Source organism: Mya arenaria, chromosome 7, assembly GCF_026914265.1.
Source record: "Mya arenaria isolate MELC-2E11 chromosome 7, ASM2691426v1".
In the NCBI taxonomy this organism is placed as follows: Eukaryota; Metazoa; Mollusca; class Bivalvia; order Myida; family Myidae; genus Mya; species Mya arenaria.
In genome coordinates this window covers 59,944,178-59,963,676 of record NC_069128.1, presented here as the reverse complement: position 1 = coordinate 59,963,676, position 19,499 = coordinate 59,944,178, and the positions used below count along the sequence as shown (strand labels likewise).

The window sequence follows — 19,499 nt, the reverse complement described above, 5'->3', positions numbered from 1 at the left end:
ACTGTAAGAATGGAAATGCTACATAAACTATTGGAATGGAAATGCTACATAAACTATTGGAATGGAAATTCTACATAAACTGTCGGAATGGAAATACTACATAAACTGTCGGAATTGAAACACTACATAAACTATGACAATGGAAATGCCACATAAACTGTATAAATGGAAATGCCACATAAAATTTAAGGATGGAAATTCCACTTAAACTGTAAGATTGGAAATGCCACATAAACTGTAAGAATGGAAAATCTACATAAACTGTCAGAATGGAAATGCTACATAAAATCTAAAAATGGAAATGCTATATAATGTAAGAATGGAAATGCTACATAAACTCTAAAAATGGAAATACTACATAAACTGTTTGAATTGAAATGCTACATAAACTGTTGGAATGGAAATTCTACATAAACTTTAAGAATGGAAATGCTACATAAATTGTCGGAATGGAAATACTACATTAACTGTTGGAATGGAAATGCTACATAAAATCTAAAAATGGAAATGCTATATAAACTGTTAGAATGGAATTGCAACACTGAATGTAAGAATGGAAATGCTACATAAACTGTAAGAATGAAATTGCCACATTAACTGTAAGAATAAAAATGTTACATAAACTCTAAGAATAGAAATGCCACATAAACTCTTATAATGGAAATGACACATACAATCTAAGAGCGGGAATGCTACATAAACTGTAAGAAAGAAAATGCCACTTAAAATCTAAGAACGGAAATGGTACATAAACTTTAAGATTGGAAATGCTTCATAAATTCTGAGAATGGTAATGCCACATAAACTCTAAGAATTGAAATGCCACATAAACTGTATAAATGGAAATGCCACATAAACTGTAAGAATTGAAATGCCACATAAACTTTAAGGATGGAAATTCCACATAAACTGTAAGAATGGAAATGCCACATAAACTCTAAAAATGGAAATGTTACACGACTCTTAGATAATAAACGGTGCATGTATCTGTACTAACCACGGGACCATCACATGCGTATTATACACCATATAAACCGGAAACCAGTATGCGCTATCTTTAAACGAGTAAACTCAGCTGAGACAGCTATAACGCATTATTTTAATGACGCAAAATAAAGTATTATCGGCCTCATGAGCTTTTATTGATAGGTCTAGGCTTATTTTATTGAAATGCTGTAATTGCCGGTTTTGTGACAATCCGGTGTCTAGTCCCTTTAACGATGATATGGGCATGGTTATTTTATGCTGATACCTGTATGAGTATATTAAACGGTGTAAGAGGCACGTTCATTAAATGAGTTTGTCAAATAAACGGCAGCTTTTAAGTTACAAAAGGTACTTTAAATACAGTATTGTTTCTGCGAGATGTATGCATAAACTCAATTTGATTTGTAGCTGCAACAATATAAGATTGCTATCGAGCTGAACTCGGCAGACACTACACTCAATAAACGCGCTTTGTGTAATTGCTTTCTTATCGTAAATTGAATCGTATTCGAATTTCTCTCTCACTTAACAGACGATGGGGTTTTGAGTGACACTTGAGTTGCGATCCATTGTGAATATATTGATTGAACGGTTCAGTGCTTTTAAAGATCGCCGAAGTTTTAAAGGCACATATCCACTGTGGTGTTTTACTGTATTTTTGGCTAAAACTTTATTTTGATTTATGTTGTAAATACTCTTGGAGAAATCGTCCCTGTGTCCAGGAAAGAGTTGAAGCTTATCTTTCTGCAATTTACTTTCTAATATTTTAAGTCAGAATGCTACAAAACAACCTAGGTAGGATGTATGCCGGTACATCAGTTGAAATAGTTCGTAAGATATTGAAATATATAATTTATTAAATGTAGTGTTTATCTTGTATTTAATGGTCTAAGTTTAAATTGATTGCCAGTGAAGTGTGTAATTGCAAACATAATTAAGGTTTCCAAGAGTTCAGTCATTTCAAGTTTAACTGCTAAATTAAATTAGTACCGTACGCGGACTTAAATTAACATATCGATTTCTGAGTATGTAAACTGTCCAGATAAATCCGAGGTTGTTTTTGAAAACAATGGCCGAGGAGTCCCGAATGAATGCTATCGTAAAGAAACACGCAGCAAATTGATGAGTTTTATTAACTTGAACTTATAAGATGTTGCATGTGTCAATTTAATCGAATTGATTAAATTCGGGTCAAAGGCTGTATTGTTCTCATATTTACATAATGTTTCATTAGTTAATACTTATCCAGCCTTTTAGTAACTTTTTTCAATTGTACCTAACGAATTTAGTTGAATTTTGATTTTCCAGTTTAAGTGACACTTAAATTGCATTTAAATCAATACATACACATGTATAACAATCACTAAATGTTAACTTATAAACCTTAAACTACTTACTAAATAATGCATTTTAATATGGAAAATATTAACTACTTAAAGCAAGATTGTAACCGTGAATGTATTGGCAAAAAGCGCGAAAATATGAAATGATTGGTGAATGCTGAAAGATTTTCTGTGGTCTACTATAGTCTCATAAGGTAGAAATACTGTTCTTTATGCTCATTTCTTTCAAATTAAACTCAATATCCTTCATAAGAACCATTGTTTTTGACATTTATTCATGCTTTTTGGAATATTATTATTCTGTGGTAAATCTTATAAATTTAGGAGTACGAGTGCATCTATAAATTATCCAGTCAAGTTGAACCGCCGCTATATCTTGACATAAAATCGGAACACAGCCTTTAAGATGCTTGAGAAACCACTCATGTTATCGATCGACCTCCACGCTTTACATTCAACTCGTCTCGGCCTAATCCCGCTCAAGTTAGACACTCCGAAGGGAAAATCTCAAGTACTGTGTGTGCAGCGAGGGGTAAACGCGGAAATGTTTTAAGTGACGATGCATTATGAACGAGATAGACTGTTTCTCGCTCTCAGGTCTCGAATTATATACATGTAGAGCTCTGTACTTGATCGGGGAGTTTTCTCACTGTAGTTTCGACTGTCAAGATGAATAAACGAATATTTTACACAGAGAGGGAAATTAGTTTACTTAAAGAGCTGGTTACGAAGCGAGTGTGTGTGATTGAAAACAAGAAAACTGACTTTAAATCTATACAAGAGAAGAACCGTGCGTGGTTAGATGTGTCGAAAGAGTTCAATGCATTTCCGTACGTGTATAGAAGGAACGAGAAACAGCTGAAGAAATGTTGGCAGAATTTAAAGGAACGATCGAAGAGGCGGGAGGAGACGGAGCGACACGAACGGGAACTTGCGTGTAAGTATCCTAATTACTGTACATTTTCTTTATAAATAAATAAAAAATATACCGTTCGTACCATTTTTGGAAGAATGATTTCTTTGATTTCGTGTATGCATTAACATTTTTTAAAGCAAAGTAAAATAACGTGCATTGAGTAACGTGCATTGACATTGAGTAACGTGCATTGATATTGAGTAACGTGCATAGAGTAACGTCACTAACGTGTATTGACATTGAGTAACGTGCATTGACATAGAGTAACGTGCATTGACATTGAGTAACGTGCAATAGGTAACGTGCATTGACATTGAGTAACGTACATTGACATTGAGTAACGTGCATTGACATTCGGTAACGTGCATTGAATAACGTACATTGACATTGAATAACGTGCATTGACATTGAGTAACGTACATTGACATTGAGTAACGTGCATTGACATTGAGTAACGTACATTGACATTGAGTAACGTGCATTTACATTGAGTAACGTACATTGAAAAACGTATATTGACATTGAGTAACGTACATTGACATTGAATAACGTGCATTGACATTGAGTAACGTACATTGACATTGAGTAACGTACATTGACATTGAGTAACGTGCATTGACATTGAGTAACGTGCATTGACATTGAGTAACGTGCATTGAAAAACGTATATTGACATTGAGTAACGTACATTGACATTGAGTAACGTGCATTGACATTGAGTAACGTGCCTTTAGTAACGTGCATTGAGTAACGTGCATTGACATTGAGTAACGTGCCTTTAGTAACGTGCATTCAGTAACGGGCATTGAGTTACGTGCATTGACATTGAGTAACGTACATTGACATTGAGTAACGTGCATTGACATTGAGTAACGTGCCTTTAGTAACGTGAGTTGAGTAACGTGCATTGACATTGAGTAACGTGCATTGAGTAACGGGCATTGAGTTACGTGCATTGACATTGAGTTACGTGCCTTTAGTAACGTGCATTGAGTAACGGGCATTGAGTTACGTGCATTGACATTGAGTAACGTGCATTGACATTGAGTAACGTGCATTGACATTGAGTAACTTACATTGACATTGAGTAACGTACATTGACATTGAGTGACGTGCATTGACATTGAGTAACGTGCATTGAGTAACATACATTGACATTGAGTAACGTGCATTGACATTGAGTAACGTGCCTTTAGTAACGTGAGTTGTGTAACGTGCATTGGCATTGAGTAACGTACATTTACATTGAGTAACGTACATTGAAAAACGTATATTGACATTGAGTAACGTACATTGACATTTAGTAACGTGCATTGACATTGAGTAATGTGCATTGAGTAACATACATTGACATTGAGTAACGTGCATTGACATTGAGTAACATGCCTTTAGTAACGTGAGTTGAGTAACGTGCATTGACATTGAGTAACGTGCCTTTAGTAACGTGCATTGAGTAACGTGCATTGAGTAACGGGCATTGAGTAACGGGCATTGAGTTACGTGCATTGACATTGAGTAACGTGCATTGACATTGAGTAACGTGCATTGACATTGAGTAACGTGCCTTTAGTAACGTGAGTTGAGTAACGTGCATTGACATTGAGTAACGTGCATTGAGTAACGGGCATTGAGTTACGTGCATTGACATTGAGTTACGTGCCTTTAGTAACGTGCATAGAGTAACGGGCATTGAGTCACGTGCATTGACATTGAGTAACGTACATTGACATTGAGTAACGTGCATTGACATTGAGTAACGTACATTGACATTGAGTAACGTGCATTGACATTGAGTAACGTGCATTGAGTAACATACATTGACATTGAGTAACGTGCATTGACATTGAGTAACGTGCCTTTAGTAAAGCGAGTTGAGTAACGTGCATTGACATTGAGTAACGTGCCCTTAGTAACGCGAGTTGAGTAACGTGCATTGACATTGAGTAACGTGCGTTTAGTAACGTGAGTTGAGTAACGTGCATTGAGTAACGTGCATTGAGTTACGTACATTGGCATTGAGTAACGTGCATTGATTTACGTGCTTTGTGTAACGTGCATTGAGTAACGTGCATTGAGTTACGTGCATTGGCATTGAGTAACGTGCATTGATTTACGTGCATTGAGTAACGTGCATTGATTTACGTGTGTTGAGTAATGTGCATTGATTTACGTGCATTTAGTAACTTGCATTGATTTACGTGCATTTAGTAACGTGCATTGACATTGAGTAACGTGCATTGATTTACGTGCATTTAGTAACGTGCATTGATTTACGTGCATTAAGTAACGTGCATTGATCTACGTGCATTTAGTAACTTGCATTGATTTACGTGCATTGAGTAACGCGCATTGATTTACGTGCATTGAGTAACGCGCATTGATATACGTGCATTAAGTAACGTGCATTGATTTACGTGCATTAAGTAACGTGCATTGGTTTACATGCATTAAGTAACGTGCATTTAGTAACGTGCATTGATTTACGTGCGTTTAGTAACGTGCATTGATTTACGTGCATTAATTAACGTGCATTGATTTACGTGCATTGAGTAACGCGCATTGATTTACGTGCATTTAGTAACGTGCATTGATTTACGTGCATTTAGTAACGTGCATTGACATTGAGTAACGTGCATTAAGTAACGTGCATTGATTGACGTGCATTGGTTACGTGCATTGAGTAACGCGCATTGATTTACGTGCATTTAGTAACGTGCATTGACATTGAGTAACGTGCATTAAGTAACGTGCATTGACATTGAGTAACGTGCATTGAGTAACGTGCATTGAGAAACGTGCATTGCCATTGTGTAACGTGCATTGAGTAAAGTGCATTTTCCCTTTGTACGCAAAAAAATAATTAAAAGTTAATGTAACAAATAAATCATAAAGAATTGTACATTTTAGTTAATGTGTACCTGATTCTGAGTTTAGCTTCACAATTGATTTGTGATTTGAAATGATCATCAAAGGGACGATTGTTTAGAACTATGTTAGAGTTAACAACGTTGTTAACATTAAAGCATCGTTGGTAACTTTTTATAAGGTTAACTAATTGATGTTGTGCTTATTTATTCAAATATAACTTATACAAATGACTAAGATGTCTCAAATTCTGTTAGAAATACTACAAATCGCAAGTGTGTCTATATGAAACTTCCGGAGCAATAAAGATCTGAAAATTAACAACGATGACGTTTACAACGATTTTAACTTGAACCAATTTCTGATCAATCGGCCAAATGACTTCGATCATGCGTACATCATATTTATAATCTAGATGTAATTTTATTTCTAAAATCCTTGTCACTCTGTGATAGTTTTGTACCGTGTACTGTACCCTCTACCCTTGGGGTACCCTCTACCCTTGGGGTACCCTCTACCCTTGGGATACCCTCTACCCTTGGGGTACCCTCTACCCTTGGGATACCCTCTACCCTTGGGGTACCCTCTACCCTTGGGGTACCCTCTACCCTTGGGATACCCTCTACCCTTGGGATACCCTCTACCCTTGGGGTACCCTCTACCCTTGGGGTACCCTCTACCCTTGGGATACCCTCTACCCTTGGGGTACCCTCTACCCTTGGGATACCCTCTACCCTTGGGATACCCTCTACCCTTGGGATACCCTCTACCCTTGGGGTACCCTCTACCCTTGGGATACCCTCTACCCTTGGGGTACCCTCTACCCTTGGGATACCCTCTACCCTTGGGGTACCCTCTACCCTTGGGGTACCCTCTACCCTTGGGGTACCCTCTACCCTTGGGATACCCTCTACCCTTGGGGTACCCTCTACCCTTGGGGTACCCTCTACCCTTGGGATACCCTCTACCCTTGGGGTACCCTCTACCCTTGGGATACCCTCTACCCTTGGGATACCCTCTACCCTTGGGATACCCTCTACCCTTGGGGTACCCTCTACCCTTGGGATACCCTCTACCCTTGGGGTACCCTCTACCCTTGGGATTGAACAATATATAACTCGGGCTTCGCGCTCGTGTCATGATAATTGCAATTTATCGGGTAGTGGGTGCAGTAGTCATTCTAAAATGCCGTCCAGGCTTTTTTTTAATAACCATCATTTACTTAAATAATAATAATAGTAATGTCAAAAATATTGATTATAATTATAGTTATTATGAAAATGACAGAAATGACAATAATTAATCATGATATAGTTTGTATAACTCGTTAATTACTTAGTATATTGATTATTTCAACTGTCAATATATATACATTTTCATATGCATTTTATATTATATTTGTAATATTTGTTCATGTACGTTTGTGTCTTGGCCATATCGATATTTATGCAATGTGTAAATGGCCAAAGGCAAGATGCCGATTTGCCAATAAAAACTTGTAAAACTTGTAAAAATTAAAAAAAAGCCTGGACGGCATTTTAGAATAACTAGTGGGTGCAGTAGCGATTACTTATTGTGTGTTTCTTCACAAATATATTTTTATAATACAATGTGTCCATGCGATATAGTAGAAACAATTCCTGAAATGTATTTGACGTAGATTTGTATTGTTCAGATAAAGGAAGAGAAAATGATCCCATTTTCGTCGACGAAACTGACGACAAATCCAGTTTAGCTTCACTAATAGTCAAGCAGAATGAAATGGGGGCTGGAGGCTTCGATGGCTCGGAGAATCGTATGGAAGGTAAGATACCATAATAATCCAATTGACGTACTGATGTGAGTTTATAGTTTATTCAAGTCCAGCTTAGCGCACTTGCTTCTCATCTAGGCGATCCTGGTTCGATTCCCGGCCTGGGCGCATGTAAGTCACCAAACCGGATGCGATGGTTTCCTCCTGGTACTCCGGTTTACCCCACAACACGGGACTTAGCCCTCTCGCAGTACACGAATATAAATCGTGTTAACCAGAGTGATGAATATAATAAATTACGGTAGTTGTAAAATAAATAATTTAAAATTTAAATTAAAGTATATGGAATTAGGTAATCTATAGATATAAACAAACTTCAAACACATACAGCGATATATTTATGCACAATCGCCATTATGAAAGAATTACAAAAAAAACTGTATACATGTATACATCCAATTATTTACAATTTCCAGTTAGTGTTAAAGATACAACTTAAAAATGAAACGTATGTCCTAAAAGTAATATTTGCCATCACAATTTAATACATATTGTAAAATGCACTTCTTTTTCAAAACGTTTGGTCGCATTTCGAGAAAGAAATAACTTCTGCCTGGCTCGAATTTCGTCCGCACGAATCCCGGCGTGTTCGAGTCAACGGGTTTTGATGGGATGAAACAAAAGCAACTGTAACCCGGTGGTTATTTGCCGTTTTGACTATTTTCCTTCAAAGAATATATCCCATTTGGAACTCCTCGGCCATTTTTTTCAAAAACAAGCTCGGATGTATGCCGGTACGTCAGTTGAAGTAGCTCGTAAATTTTTGAGTAATATCATTAATTAAATGTAGTGTTTAAGAGTTGTATTTATTGATCTCAGTTTAAATTGATTGCCAGTGAAGTGTTTTATTGCAAACATAATTGAGATTCCCAAGAGTTAAGTCATAAAGTTTAACTGCTAATTACGATTACTACGCGATCTATTTGCAGCGGACTTAAACGTACCACTTTTTGAGTATGTAAACCGTCCAAATACATCCGAGGTTGTTTTCGATAAAATGGCCGAGGAGTTTCGAATGAATATATCCATTCCGAATTCCTCGGCCATTTTCATCGAATGTATGCCTGTACATCAGTTGAAGTATTTCGTAATGTTTTTAATTATATCAATAATTTAATGAAGTGTTTCGGCTTGTATTTATTCAAATAAGTTTAAATTGATTAAGCAGTGAAGTTTATTATTGCGAATATAATTAAGATTCCCAAGAGTTAAAGTCATAAAATTTAACGGCTAAATTAAATCACTACGTCATCTGCTTGCAGCGGACTATTTCTATTCCTATTTCTGAGTATGTAAACCGTCCTAATACATCCGAGTTGTTTTCGATAAAAATGGCCGAGGTGTGTAAACCGTCCAAATACATCCGAGGTTGTTTTCGATAAAAATTGCCGAGGAGTTCCGAATGAGAATCGACCCACGCAGACTAGTTTTAATACTAAGTGATCAAAAACAGGTTCATGTATTAACAACTGAAATGAATAATCTGTGTTCACTTCTTACAGACACCGATGAACATATTCCGACTGTCGCTGAGCGGCTCCACCATTGTCGGCATTCCTCTTCCGGTCCAGCAGAAGATGGTGGCTCCACGTCGTTTGGCTATAACATTGTGAGTATAGCGTGTTCTTGTGCATGTTGCAATGCATCTACATAGTTTTATGTTCCGCACTGCATGATTTTTTTATCTTGTCATCAACAATAAGTATCGCAATACAGCGTAACTATAACCTTGTTCCATGTGATAAATTTGATAATCTCACAACATTTCCTTGATATTTTTGCTTAAACTACATATCAGATTGGCGATTGCTCATTATGGAGCCGATTTTTATGCAAATCGTAATTGTGCAACTCAGACGCGTGTGTGGGTGGTAACACTGTCTTGCTTTTTTGGACTTGAATATATTAACGCTAAAACGTAGCTACAGTGTCATACACATATGTCCTTAAAGGCCTAGTTAACGCCTTCAATAAGTGACCCACCCACCCCCATCCCCCAATCGGGGTATAGTACACAACCTCTGTGCATTGATTTTAATCTACTTGCCTTGACCCCTCTTATCAGATCTCCAATCTGAGTATCCTGCTGAACAGTTTTGGATTGGAACCCAAATGGCCCTTAGCCAATACACCAATATACAGGAAATTGGCCCCTACTGTGACACCAGTGCAATTAGCAGGAGATGCACAGCAGGGGATTATTATGCCAAACATTCCTTAAACTTGGCCTTTAAACAGGTCGTAGCTAATCCGTTGTCACGTGTCAAATGTTGAACACCATGAAGTGTGAATCGTCACACCGCGACCCTTGATCTGTTGCTCATGGACAACGTCCGGCAACGAGCTATCCGTAAACAACGTCAAGCACCCAGAATGATACTTAGAATGATATGACATTAAAGTTTTACAACAATTGTCAACCTTCTTCTGTATTTGCGAAGACATATCCTATGACATATCCATGTTATCTACATGTTTCAGTCTTCCAAAAGTTGTCTCAGACATTTGTGATGTCGTTTATACATTATGCTTAATAAGAAAACACTATTTCTTTCACCTGTAGGAAATGGAACACCAGATACGTGAGCACAGTGCCCGGATGGACCTGATGGCCGCCCAGCTCCGGCACGCGAGGGAGGAGCATGAACTCAAGATGGAAGTATTGGCACTGAAGAAGGCCGTCCTAGAAGCGGAAGTTCACAAATATGGCGGAGTATTGCGGACAATGGATGCAACATGATGCTTTGTGATGTTTGAAAGTGTTTTTGAAATTAAAGACAGGATTTAATTTTTGCATATGCAGCTATCAACTAGTATCGCGCATTCCTGGGAGGATTTACGGCATAGTTCTACTGTTGTTTATTATGGAAGTGTAAACCGGCATTCAACTGTGTTGGATGCAGAGCTTTATGTTAAGCATGTGTGAAGGAATACGGGTGCAACCTTTCTTGTGTTAATCATTTAATTGTTTCTTATGAATGTATATAAATAGAACGACAATACATATTGATCGTGGTATTACACCTTGTTGAGGCAAACTTTACAAGTCCAATTTTGATGAAAATAATCACGTTGAATGCACTTAACGTTTTTAGAGTAATATTTCACTTTATTCCACGGTTTCTTTGAAGGGGTCATTTTAAAGTTACGCTACATGCACGCATCTACTTATTTGGAAACAAAAAGAAGTATTGTGGCTGGATCTCTTTATTTAAGCCTTAACTAAATATTGACCGTTGTGAATAATGGAAATAGTTTTTTTATGGTGTCATAGAAAAGAAACTTAAACCCTTATTTTCCAAACAACGCATTATTTTACACTTGTTTGGTGTTTTTACCCTAATATTCTAACATTTATAATTACCTTTCCGCGAATATGTTCCAAAATAGCAAAAAGATTGTCATGGATACCTTAAATATGACTATATTTCTAGTTACAAAGTCGTGTATTAAAGTTATAATTGTTGGTCGCTGTGATTATGGCCTTAGCGAAGAATGGGACTGTCACAGGACATATATCTCCTTTACCGCGCTCTTTAAAGGGACTCGTTCATTGTTTGTAGCATGTACTTTTAATATATTTTTTATTGCTAGATAAAGTGTTGCAAGTTATCAGGGGTGTCCAGGGGTGTTGAAACTAAGATACTGACGGCTGATACTCTTCAATAAATGTTGAAATATGCTCAAACATTGTCTTTAAAGTCCACAATTTTGAAATGCGTAATGAAAGCAATTTAACAAAAGGGTGTAGCTCGATTGTTTGATTAACATTATCACGTGGTGCTTCCAATGTTTCCAAGAAAGGTGTAAATATCCATCAGCTTATGACGAGTTTTTGTGGGCGGGTGGTTATTGAATCAGTTATTTTTTCTTTACTGTACCAGTGCGAGGTTTCGCTCCCTATACATGTATGTATAATTCTGCTATTTCGTTACCAACGAGTAACACAATTATAATATAAGTGTTTCCAGTTGCATTACCGGGAACATTATTTGTTTGTGCCAAAACATGGTCGAGTCCCTTTAAATATCATAATGTTTCTAGTTAGCTAAACATTGTGAAATAGTACTATTCGAGATTTCATATTGAAGGACTATTACTAGGTCAATGAAACCTCAACGAAACAAGATCGTAATTTTAAAGTCGTTCTATTCATTTATTCAAGAACAAGAATTCAATGAATCAAACATCAATACATTGCTTGCAGAAAGAACAAATACAAATACAAATATATAAACAAAACATGAAGTTATATAGTAGTCAAAAGTTTCAATTACAGTTAGCATTCTTGTTTTTCACTCAAATCCACGAACACACTTTACGGTCACTGTTCTCGTACTATTATTACGACGCAGTCTCCGCAGCGGCAACAAATGATGATGACATGGTCCGCCGCCGCCGCTCTCTTCACCAGTGCAACGTCATTCGTGGAATCTAAAAACAAAACGATACTGATTTCGTTCAAAGGCAAACTGAGAGAGATTAAGCTAAGCTCACTAGTTGGTTTGGAACCAAAAATTATGTTTCAGCAGTCATTTGGGTAAACGAAATGTAAATGTCAATAAACATAGTGCAGGTCGCCATATGCTGACTCTTTATCGCAATTTTGTGACACTTAACAGCAATTATCATCGTCGAATACACCCTATACACTACTACGCTATGCTTCGTTGCTCCGTGGGCAATTTGGCTAGGACAATCTCATAATCATGAATAATGAATTAGTCAATTTCATTGGTTCCACAAGGAAACCTCTCTGGAAATCTGACTCTCACATATGCACATACATTCATACTAATTTCCGCTGAGACAACTAACAGTACAGGGTTATTGAAGAGTATTCAATTGTCACGTTGGAAGAAGAGTTGTCTCCCCTGTCTCATGCATATTCATATAATCGGGATTTTGTCAGCTAAAGTACCTACGGTACAGCCGAACCCCATTGGCTCAAACTCGCTTGGCTCGAACTAGATATTAAAGACCGATTTCTTTATTCTGAAGGTAAACAATGTCGCTTTGCTCGAATTGTCCAAGGCTCGAGGTATTTTTGCTGGTCCCTGGGAGTTCGAGCGAACGGGGTTCGACAGTATGTATGAAGTGTAATGGGGAAACATGTCGTTGCGAACGATGAACACTTGTGTACGGAAAAAACAAATAAGGTGTCCGAGGTACAATGATGTAAAATGATGATCCCAGATGACCCGTGTTAATTTTGGTATCATATGAAACTGTTAGCATGCTGAGGAAGAATGTTGTTTTACCTTGAATTACTGAACATTCGGTCAATTCACTTTTCAAATTCAGTTGAAATAAATAACAAAAATACAAACTGTCATAGCATTATCTGTAACCAGTCATTTAATAAACATTTATTAGAAGTCAGGAAGCATATATGCTTTCTAATTATACCCAAATTGTATGGGGTCACTTCAGCATCACGGTAAAATGGCAATATAAAACGGAAATCTTATTTGAAAATCAGCTACCTTATAAAACATCTGTGTTCTCTTTATTTCACGGTTAACGGCACCTACCTGTTTGTTGTCGGAGCATGTAAAGATCTCTTCCAGCGCACATGGAGGCCGCCTGCGGCCCCAACACCGCTCTATTAACGGTGATGTCCGTCACTGAGTAGCGCTGCTTGAGGGTCTGTTTTACCTCAATAGACACCTATCAATATAAAGATAAATTGTATGATAAATACTTGTTTTGATTTAAAAAATCTGCAAAACTATACTATCCTTCCATGGTGACATTGAGTTTATGTAAAGCACTGCGACTCCATTACAAAATAAGTCATCTGTAGACCACTAAGGTTACGCTATACTGAATTGCATGCCGAAAAGATAACAATGTGTTTTGAAAATCGTGCTAATGGTCATTTGTTCCTTAATACGTTGATGAAAACCAGTAAACACACTTTACTATTTTTCCAAACAAGTGTAAGCTTGTAACTTTTAACAATATTTTAAAAAATGTGATTGTCGGTAACCTGGCTTTCCGTTAGGCTAGTTTTCCGCATTTTACACGTCTCAGTTTCAGCACTAACCTGGTTTTGGCTGTTGCTGCTGTAGTTATCTTTTTCACTCATGTTGAACGTTGTCAGGTAGCATCCTGGGAGGTGGTCCATCTTGTACACCGCAAAACCCTTGGATGGGAAGTAAATGATTATAATCGTAGTAGTTTGGTAACTTTGTATTATGGAAGCAACAATTTTACCAGCAATTTGGCGGCATTATATATATATATATATATATATATATATATATATATATATATATATATATATATATATATATATATATATATATATATATATATATATATATATATAAGCCTGCGTATTGTTATATGTTCACAAATAAGAAAACAAACAAACAAACAATAGGAGCTGTGTTTGGGATTGTGTTCTTTGTTTTCGTTAAACATAAACAAAATATCAGCACGGTAACGAGTAGGTGGAGCTTGACTGTTCAATAACTAGCATGCGCATAAATAACAACGTTTATCATATATACATATATACCGCACACTAGTTACCTACCGTTGTCATTGACTACATGATACAAACATAGCACTGTGATTAACAGAATAAACTCGCACCAAGTGCTCGTATATAATTTTACATAACTCAGGTTGTGGGTATTTATTGCGTATAAACCCTTGCATAAAGAAAGAGTGTAAATGTATAACCCGGCATGAAGTAAATTGAATTTAAGAGTGAGGCGTTCTTGATAACTACGCAGCATATCCACATATTATATATGCTTAAGTTGATCAACATGCTTCTGCACACCTGTTATGCACCAGTTAATTGTAACCACGGCACCCCAGGTCCGGGGACATTGACTTTCGGTCCAGCCAAGCCCGGGCAAAATCCCCGGCCTGATGGGACGCGCTGCTGGTGAAACCCCCGCCAAATGCTCCCGCACCCCAGTGACACTAGGTAAGGCCCATTTCCCGCTGTATTTGGTGTTAATACAAAACCACCGCATTTACCCGGCACTGCGGGGCCACCTGGAAGGTTAAAACACGGCCCATTTCCCCAGCTATCCCCGGTATACCCCCCGGACCTGGAGGGGGGGGGGTACAATTGACTGGTTCATTACTTAATAAGTTTAACATAATGCAACTTACTGTCTCATAGTCCTTGACAACGGTGCCGTTGGTGGCGGCGTACATGCTTTCACGTTCCGTGATGACCAACGTCTCCTTGACAACGTGGTGACCGTCCTGATAGAAATCCGCCGTGTACGTCTGCAATAGCATGTAATACCATTAAATTACCAACACGAGAAACGTCGTACGTAAGGTACATCTACGATTACACGCTATGCTCCTTTGAGTATCGTGGGAAATAATCGTAATCATAAACACTTTTTAGGTAATTTTTAGATCAAGCCGAATGGGGGAGGGAGAGGGGGGGGGGTCGGAATCTCAGCTAATGAAATAACGTTATGCGTGCATTTCTATCTGAGCCCGCTCTGGGTTTTTTTGTAAATCGTCGAAATGGACTCCTACTTATTCGCCGTTTGTTGGTGCATTTAGTAGAATTTTTGATTATGATAATTTGGTGCGGACATTGACAATAAAGGACATTTCACATTTCCTTTTCATTAATGCGAATATAAGAACATATTTTGCAAGAAAATTAGGATTCCTCAACCCAGAACTTCTTTTATAAGATATATATATATATATATAATCTAAAATAAATAATGACTTAAACCTGTTGTTTTCCGACCGAGCCCAGAGGGTGAAGGGAGTACCCTAGATAAACGGAACCCAAGATGGCGGCCGTCATCAAAGCCAGGAACACGCATGCGCCGACCACCAGTAGTGCCCGACTTCCAGTCTTGGTCTCCTGAGGAGTAAAGGAAGTCACAATAAGTATTGGATTCGGTTTAACCAATCTCATTCAGATAATCTCTCTCACTTATTTCTTTAGTTTTGAATTTTATCAGTGGAATAGCAATTTGATATTTTCACAGCAAATAAGAACTATGATCACAATAAAGAAGATATTATTCAAGATTAAGAAAAAACTTCAAGAACTACTGGCTTTGCCACTTGTGAAAATATGTTTCTCTATGACACTCGTGAAATAGAATACGATAGATCTTACCCTTAAATCAACATATCAATTTCCAAAATATACGGTCCGCAATGTTTTACAATATTCATATTGCAGATGGACGCTTATTTTGCCATTCTAAGTCTTATACTGTTCTAATGAGGTATAAAGCATCGATTCAAGAACCTGCTATCGACAAATCAAAAAACTTTTATTGATAGGTAAGAAATAGTACTTCACCATGTTGAAGTAACTGTTTTGTACATAGCTGTCAAGGACAACGTTTACTAATTTGTTTTCGTATAAATGAACAGCGTGGTAATATAGTATAATCAATTGCACAGAAGAAAATTAGGTTTCATAGATTATCAGACTATGAGTGTTGGAGATAAAGAGAAATCCACTGTTGTGAAATAAACAAAGGTTACACCATTTTTTGCAACATAAACATATTTAATATTACAAATATATAAACTTATATAAATTTTAATGACCAATTTAAGTTTTGCATAGTTTATACTGTTGCTGAATGTTTAATGAAAAAGGCAATACAATACATTTCCTCATAAACACCGTATTTTTTCCTTTAAATGAAAAATATAACAAACACTGACCTTGACCCCGTTCCAGACTTGACCTTCACTGTCCTTAAGGTTTCCAATCTGTGGCTTCATTCTGAAGGTTGCTGTTTCCAAACGAGTTATTCCTAGGGACCTGTTGAAAGTCTCTTTGTTTCACTAGATTCTATTTATCTAAATTGACTTGAATGGCTGTAGTCCTGCTAGGTTTCTTGGCTTCTTGGTCAGGTCTGCTTTAATCTTTATGGACGTTAAGAAAAGGTTGCCTTATATACAACTTAGGACCCGGATTTCAAAACTGGTTGGTTAGTTTTCAACCAATAGACTTGAAGCAATATTAAAATGGTATATTTTTTGTAAACATGTGAAGTTCAAGAGTTTATGTATCTGATTTACTGCGTTCGATTTTGTGATTGGTTGCCTCTACCCATCCTTTTATGATGAATGAATCTGCACTTTTGTTCAACTTAATCCTATAAACGCATGGTTGATTTGTTTACGTATGAAACAGATCCGCATGTTTTTACTTTAAACTAGATTTATTTACGTAATTTGATTTTTATGGTATCCGGTTTATTCTCCCTATCGATAAAAATAGATCTAAGGATAATTTAAATTTAAATTTGTTTACCTCAAATAAAATCTACGGTTAATGGGTATGTCTCATATGTTTCAATTTCTTAATGCATGCACATTTAAAAACGAATGTTTTTCATTAAATAACAATCATAATTGATAACAAGTATGTCCTTATTGTGCTTGCAGAATGCAAGTATGTTTAATCTGATAGGACTGTTACAAAATGAACACAAAATTAAATAAAACAACTTTTCTTGTTATAACAATTGTGCAATTGAAATTAAATATACTTTGACTAATACCTAGGTAAACCACGGTATTATTTTACGTTGTATAATTATATGTTATAAGAATAATATGATAAATATTACTTGGCTGAATAACAAATGGTTTTGAACTACATTATTTATCACTACTCTCCACATTTCATTTGATTGTATTATTAAATGTATGTTTTATAATTAACATATATTTGTATAATCAATGTAATGTAATAATTGTATGATTTACCTTAACTGTACACGTATGTACTTGTTTGTATGACGATATATACATAATAGCATTCAGTGATTTATTTTCAAGTATTCTTAAATCCATCCCTTGGACTCGGATATTTCTAAAACAAACTTTTGAAAATTAGTGTGTTTTTTATGTAATTTTAACAAAAAACAAACAACAATTGACAGATACTCGTTAAAACTGGCAAATCCAGGCCTATATTATTTAATTTTCAATAACGTTACTTACGCTTTTAGGCAAAATAAGGTTTTTTTTGTCACATTTTAAAGGAAATCTTTACAATATAGCTCGTTTCTGAACTTTTAATATATTATTATAATTACAATATGCATTTTGTTAACATTTTACACGAAAAAAATGTTTTCGTTTCAATTGTCATGCACTCGTTTAAGAATAAAGCGCCTTTAGAAAAAAAACATTAGCATAGGGATATTTAGCAGAGGAAAAACTCACTTCGGCATCATTCGACCTTGGATAATTATCATTGTCTTTGTTGACAGGTGCATTTCATATTTCTTGGACGCAAGTACTGCAAATATAAATAATGTCCGCGGTAGCAAATTCGTTTTTATTAATGGTCACATTTTGTCTATTCATCAAGTAAACTCGAGTTGACCTTCAGTCTTCTTTGTCAGCTGTGATTGGCTACCCTTGTTGTTAAACCAACCAATCAAATGACTTGTAAATACAATCGTTAAGTGGAGTGTGGCCATTCACCTATTAACTCAATTCACTCGTGGTAAATTGTATATATTCACGGCAATTGATGAAACTTGATAATGCACGAAATGTCATTTGCAAGCTGACTGAATGAATCAGTTTTTAAACCAATTTAACACAAGAAAAAAGTTGATGCATAACATCAAGTCTGCGCAATGAAATCAGAAGAACAACGTGCATGCAGATAACCAAAAATGGTTATTATTTCAATGATAATATTTTGTTTTATGTTGGGTGTACATATGCTCGAAGGACATTATGGTTAATAATATTGTTACATTAGTTTAAGCCCGGAATTATAGATATTCTGTTTTTTTCCCCAAGCTAATCCTCCGGTTAAAACTAAATTATAACATAAATATACATACGTTTCTTCGGATGAAATAAAGTCAATGGTCTAATACATAGATTTCAATAGCATGAAATTCACCTTTTATTTGTACCGGCATGTTATGTGAATTCCTTGCTTTATATTTTGTATAAGTTTTTGTAACACATTTCACTCATATGAGTATATAGCCGGAACGGGGATAAAAATACTATACATCAAAGGGGAATTATCTGGAGTTCATTCGTTCGAATGACATTTTCAAAACAATTAAGCTCAATGTTAATTTTTCAATTGCATTGGTAGGATGAAGTTAAAAGGAGCGTTACTTCGCTGCTCCATTCAATGGTATAGTGACGAGAAGTTCCCCTTCGTATGTAAAAATAAGCGTGTGATTCCGGAAAAAAATCGCAATAAACTTGAAGAAAACATGTATATTTTAAAAATTAAAACTCATTTCGGGGACACTCATGCGATCTTGAATGTCCCTCTTTAAAAGGCAATCTACCCATGAAACTCAGACATTCAAGTTGCATTTGTGTATCAGATACTTTAGAGTCTTCAAAAGTGTTAAGTATCAGAGAATAAAATTTGACTGTGAAACTAAACACTTTATTAATATATTAACCATACAGTCATAGATCAGCATTTGCAAAAGTGGCGCCAATAAGGTTAGAGACCGGTATATATGAACGGCTAGATGTTAATGATAGGATCTTTCCAATTTGTGATAATGGGATAGAAAAGGAAATGCATGTGCTACTTAACTGTTCCACA

The 19,499-nt window shown here is 36.3% G+C and overlaps 2 protein-coding genes across 2 annotated transcripts; one reads left to right on the top strand and one right to left on the bottom strand.

The window, feature by feature from the left end:
- The first annotated feature begins 2,794 nt into the window (after positions 1-2,794).
- On the top strand, positions 2,795-10,945 carry LOC128240825 (myb/SANT-like DNA-binding domain-containing protein 3). Its single transcript, XM_052957737.1, has 4 exons — positions 2,795-3,267; positions 7,787-7,915; positions 9,427-9,533; positions 10,488-10,945. Exons 1-4 carry the CDS (start codon positions 3,000-3,002, stop codon positions 10,662-10,664), a joined length of 681 nt encoding a protein of 226 aa, XP_052813697.1. The 5' UTR covers positions 2,795-2,999; the 3' UTR covers positions 10,665-10,945.
- A 1,111-nt stretch (positions 10,946-12,056) lies between these two features.
- On the bottom strand, positions 12,057-16,804 carry LOC128240827 (uncharacterized). Its single transcript, XM_052957739.1, has 6 exons — positions 16,613-16,804; positions 15,654-15,788; positions 15,062-15,181; positions 13,974-14,072; positions 13,459-13,594; positions 12,057-12,358 (listed from the first exon to the last, which is right to left on the bottom strand). The coding sequence occupies exons 1-6, from the start codon at positions 16,670-16,672 to the stop codon at positions 12,249-12,251; spliced, it is 660 nt and encodes a 219-aa protein (XP_052813699.1). The 5' UTR covers positions 16,673-16,804; the 3' UTR covers positions 12,057-12,248.
- Positions 16,805-19,499: the final 2,695 nt, after the last annotated feature.

Excerpts from the sequence above, each read along its gene's own strand:
- LOC128240825 (XM_052957737.1), top strand. The coding sequence starts at position 3,000 with ATGAATAAACGAATATTTTACACAGAGAGGGAAATTAGTTTACTTAAA. Across the intron at positions 7,916-9,426 it reads CTCGGAGAATCGTATGGAAG|ACACCGATGAACATATTCCG; the intron begins GTAAGATACCAT and ends CACTTCTTACAG. Across the intron at positions 9,534-10,487 it reads CGTCGTTTGGCTATAACATT|GAAATGGAACACCAGATACG; the intron begins GTGAGTATAGCG and ends TTTCACCTGTAG.
- LOC128240827 (XM_052957739.1), bottom strand. The coding sequence starts at position 16,672 with ATGAAGCCACAGATTGGAAACCTTAAGGACAGTGAAGGTCAAGTCTGG. Across the intron at positions 15,789-16,612 it reads AAGTCTGGAACGGGGTCAAG|GAGACCAAGACTGGAAGTCG; the intron begins GTCAGTGTTTGT and ends TTTACTCCTCAG. Across the intron at positions 12,359-13,458 it reads CATGCTCCGACAACAAACAG|ATTCCACGAATGACGTTGCA; the intron begins GTAGGTGCCGTT and ends TTTTGTTTTTAG.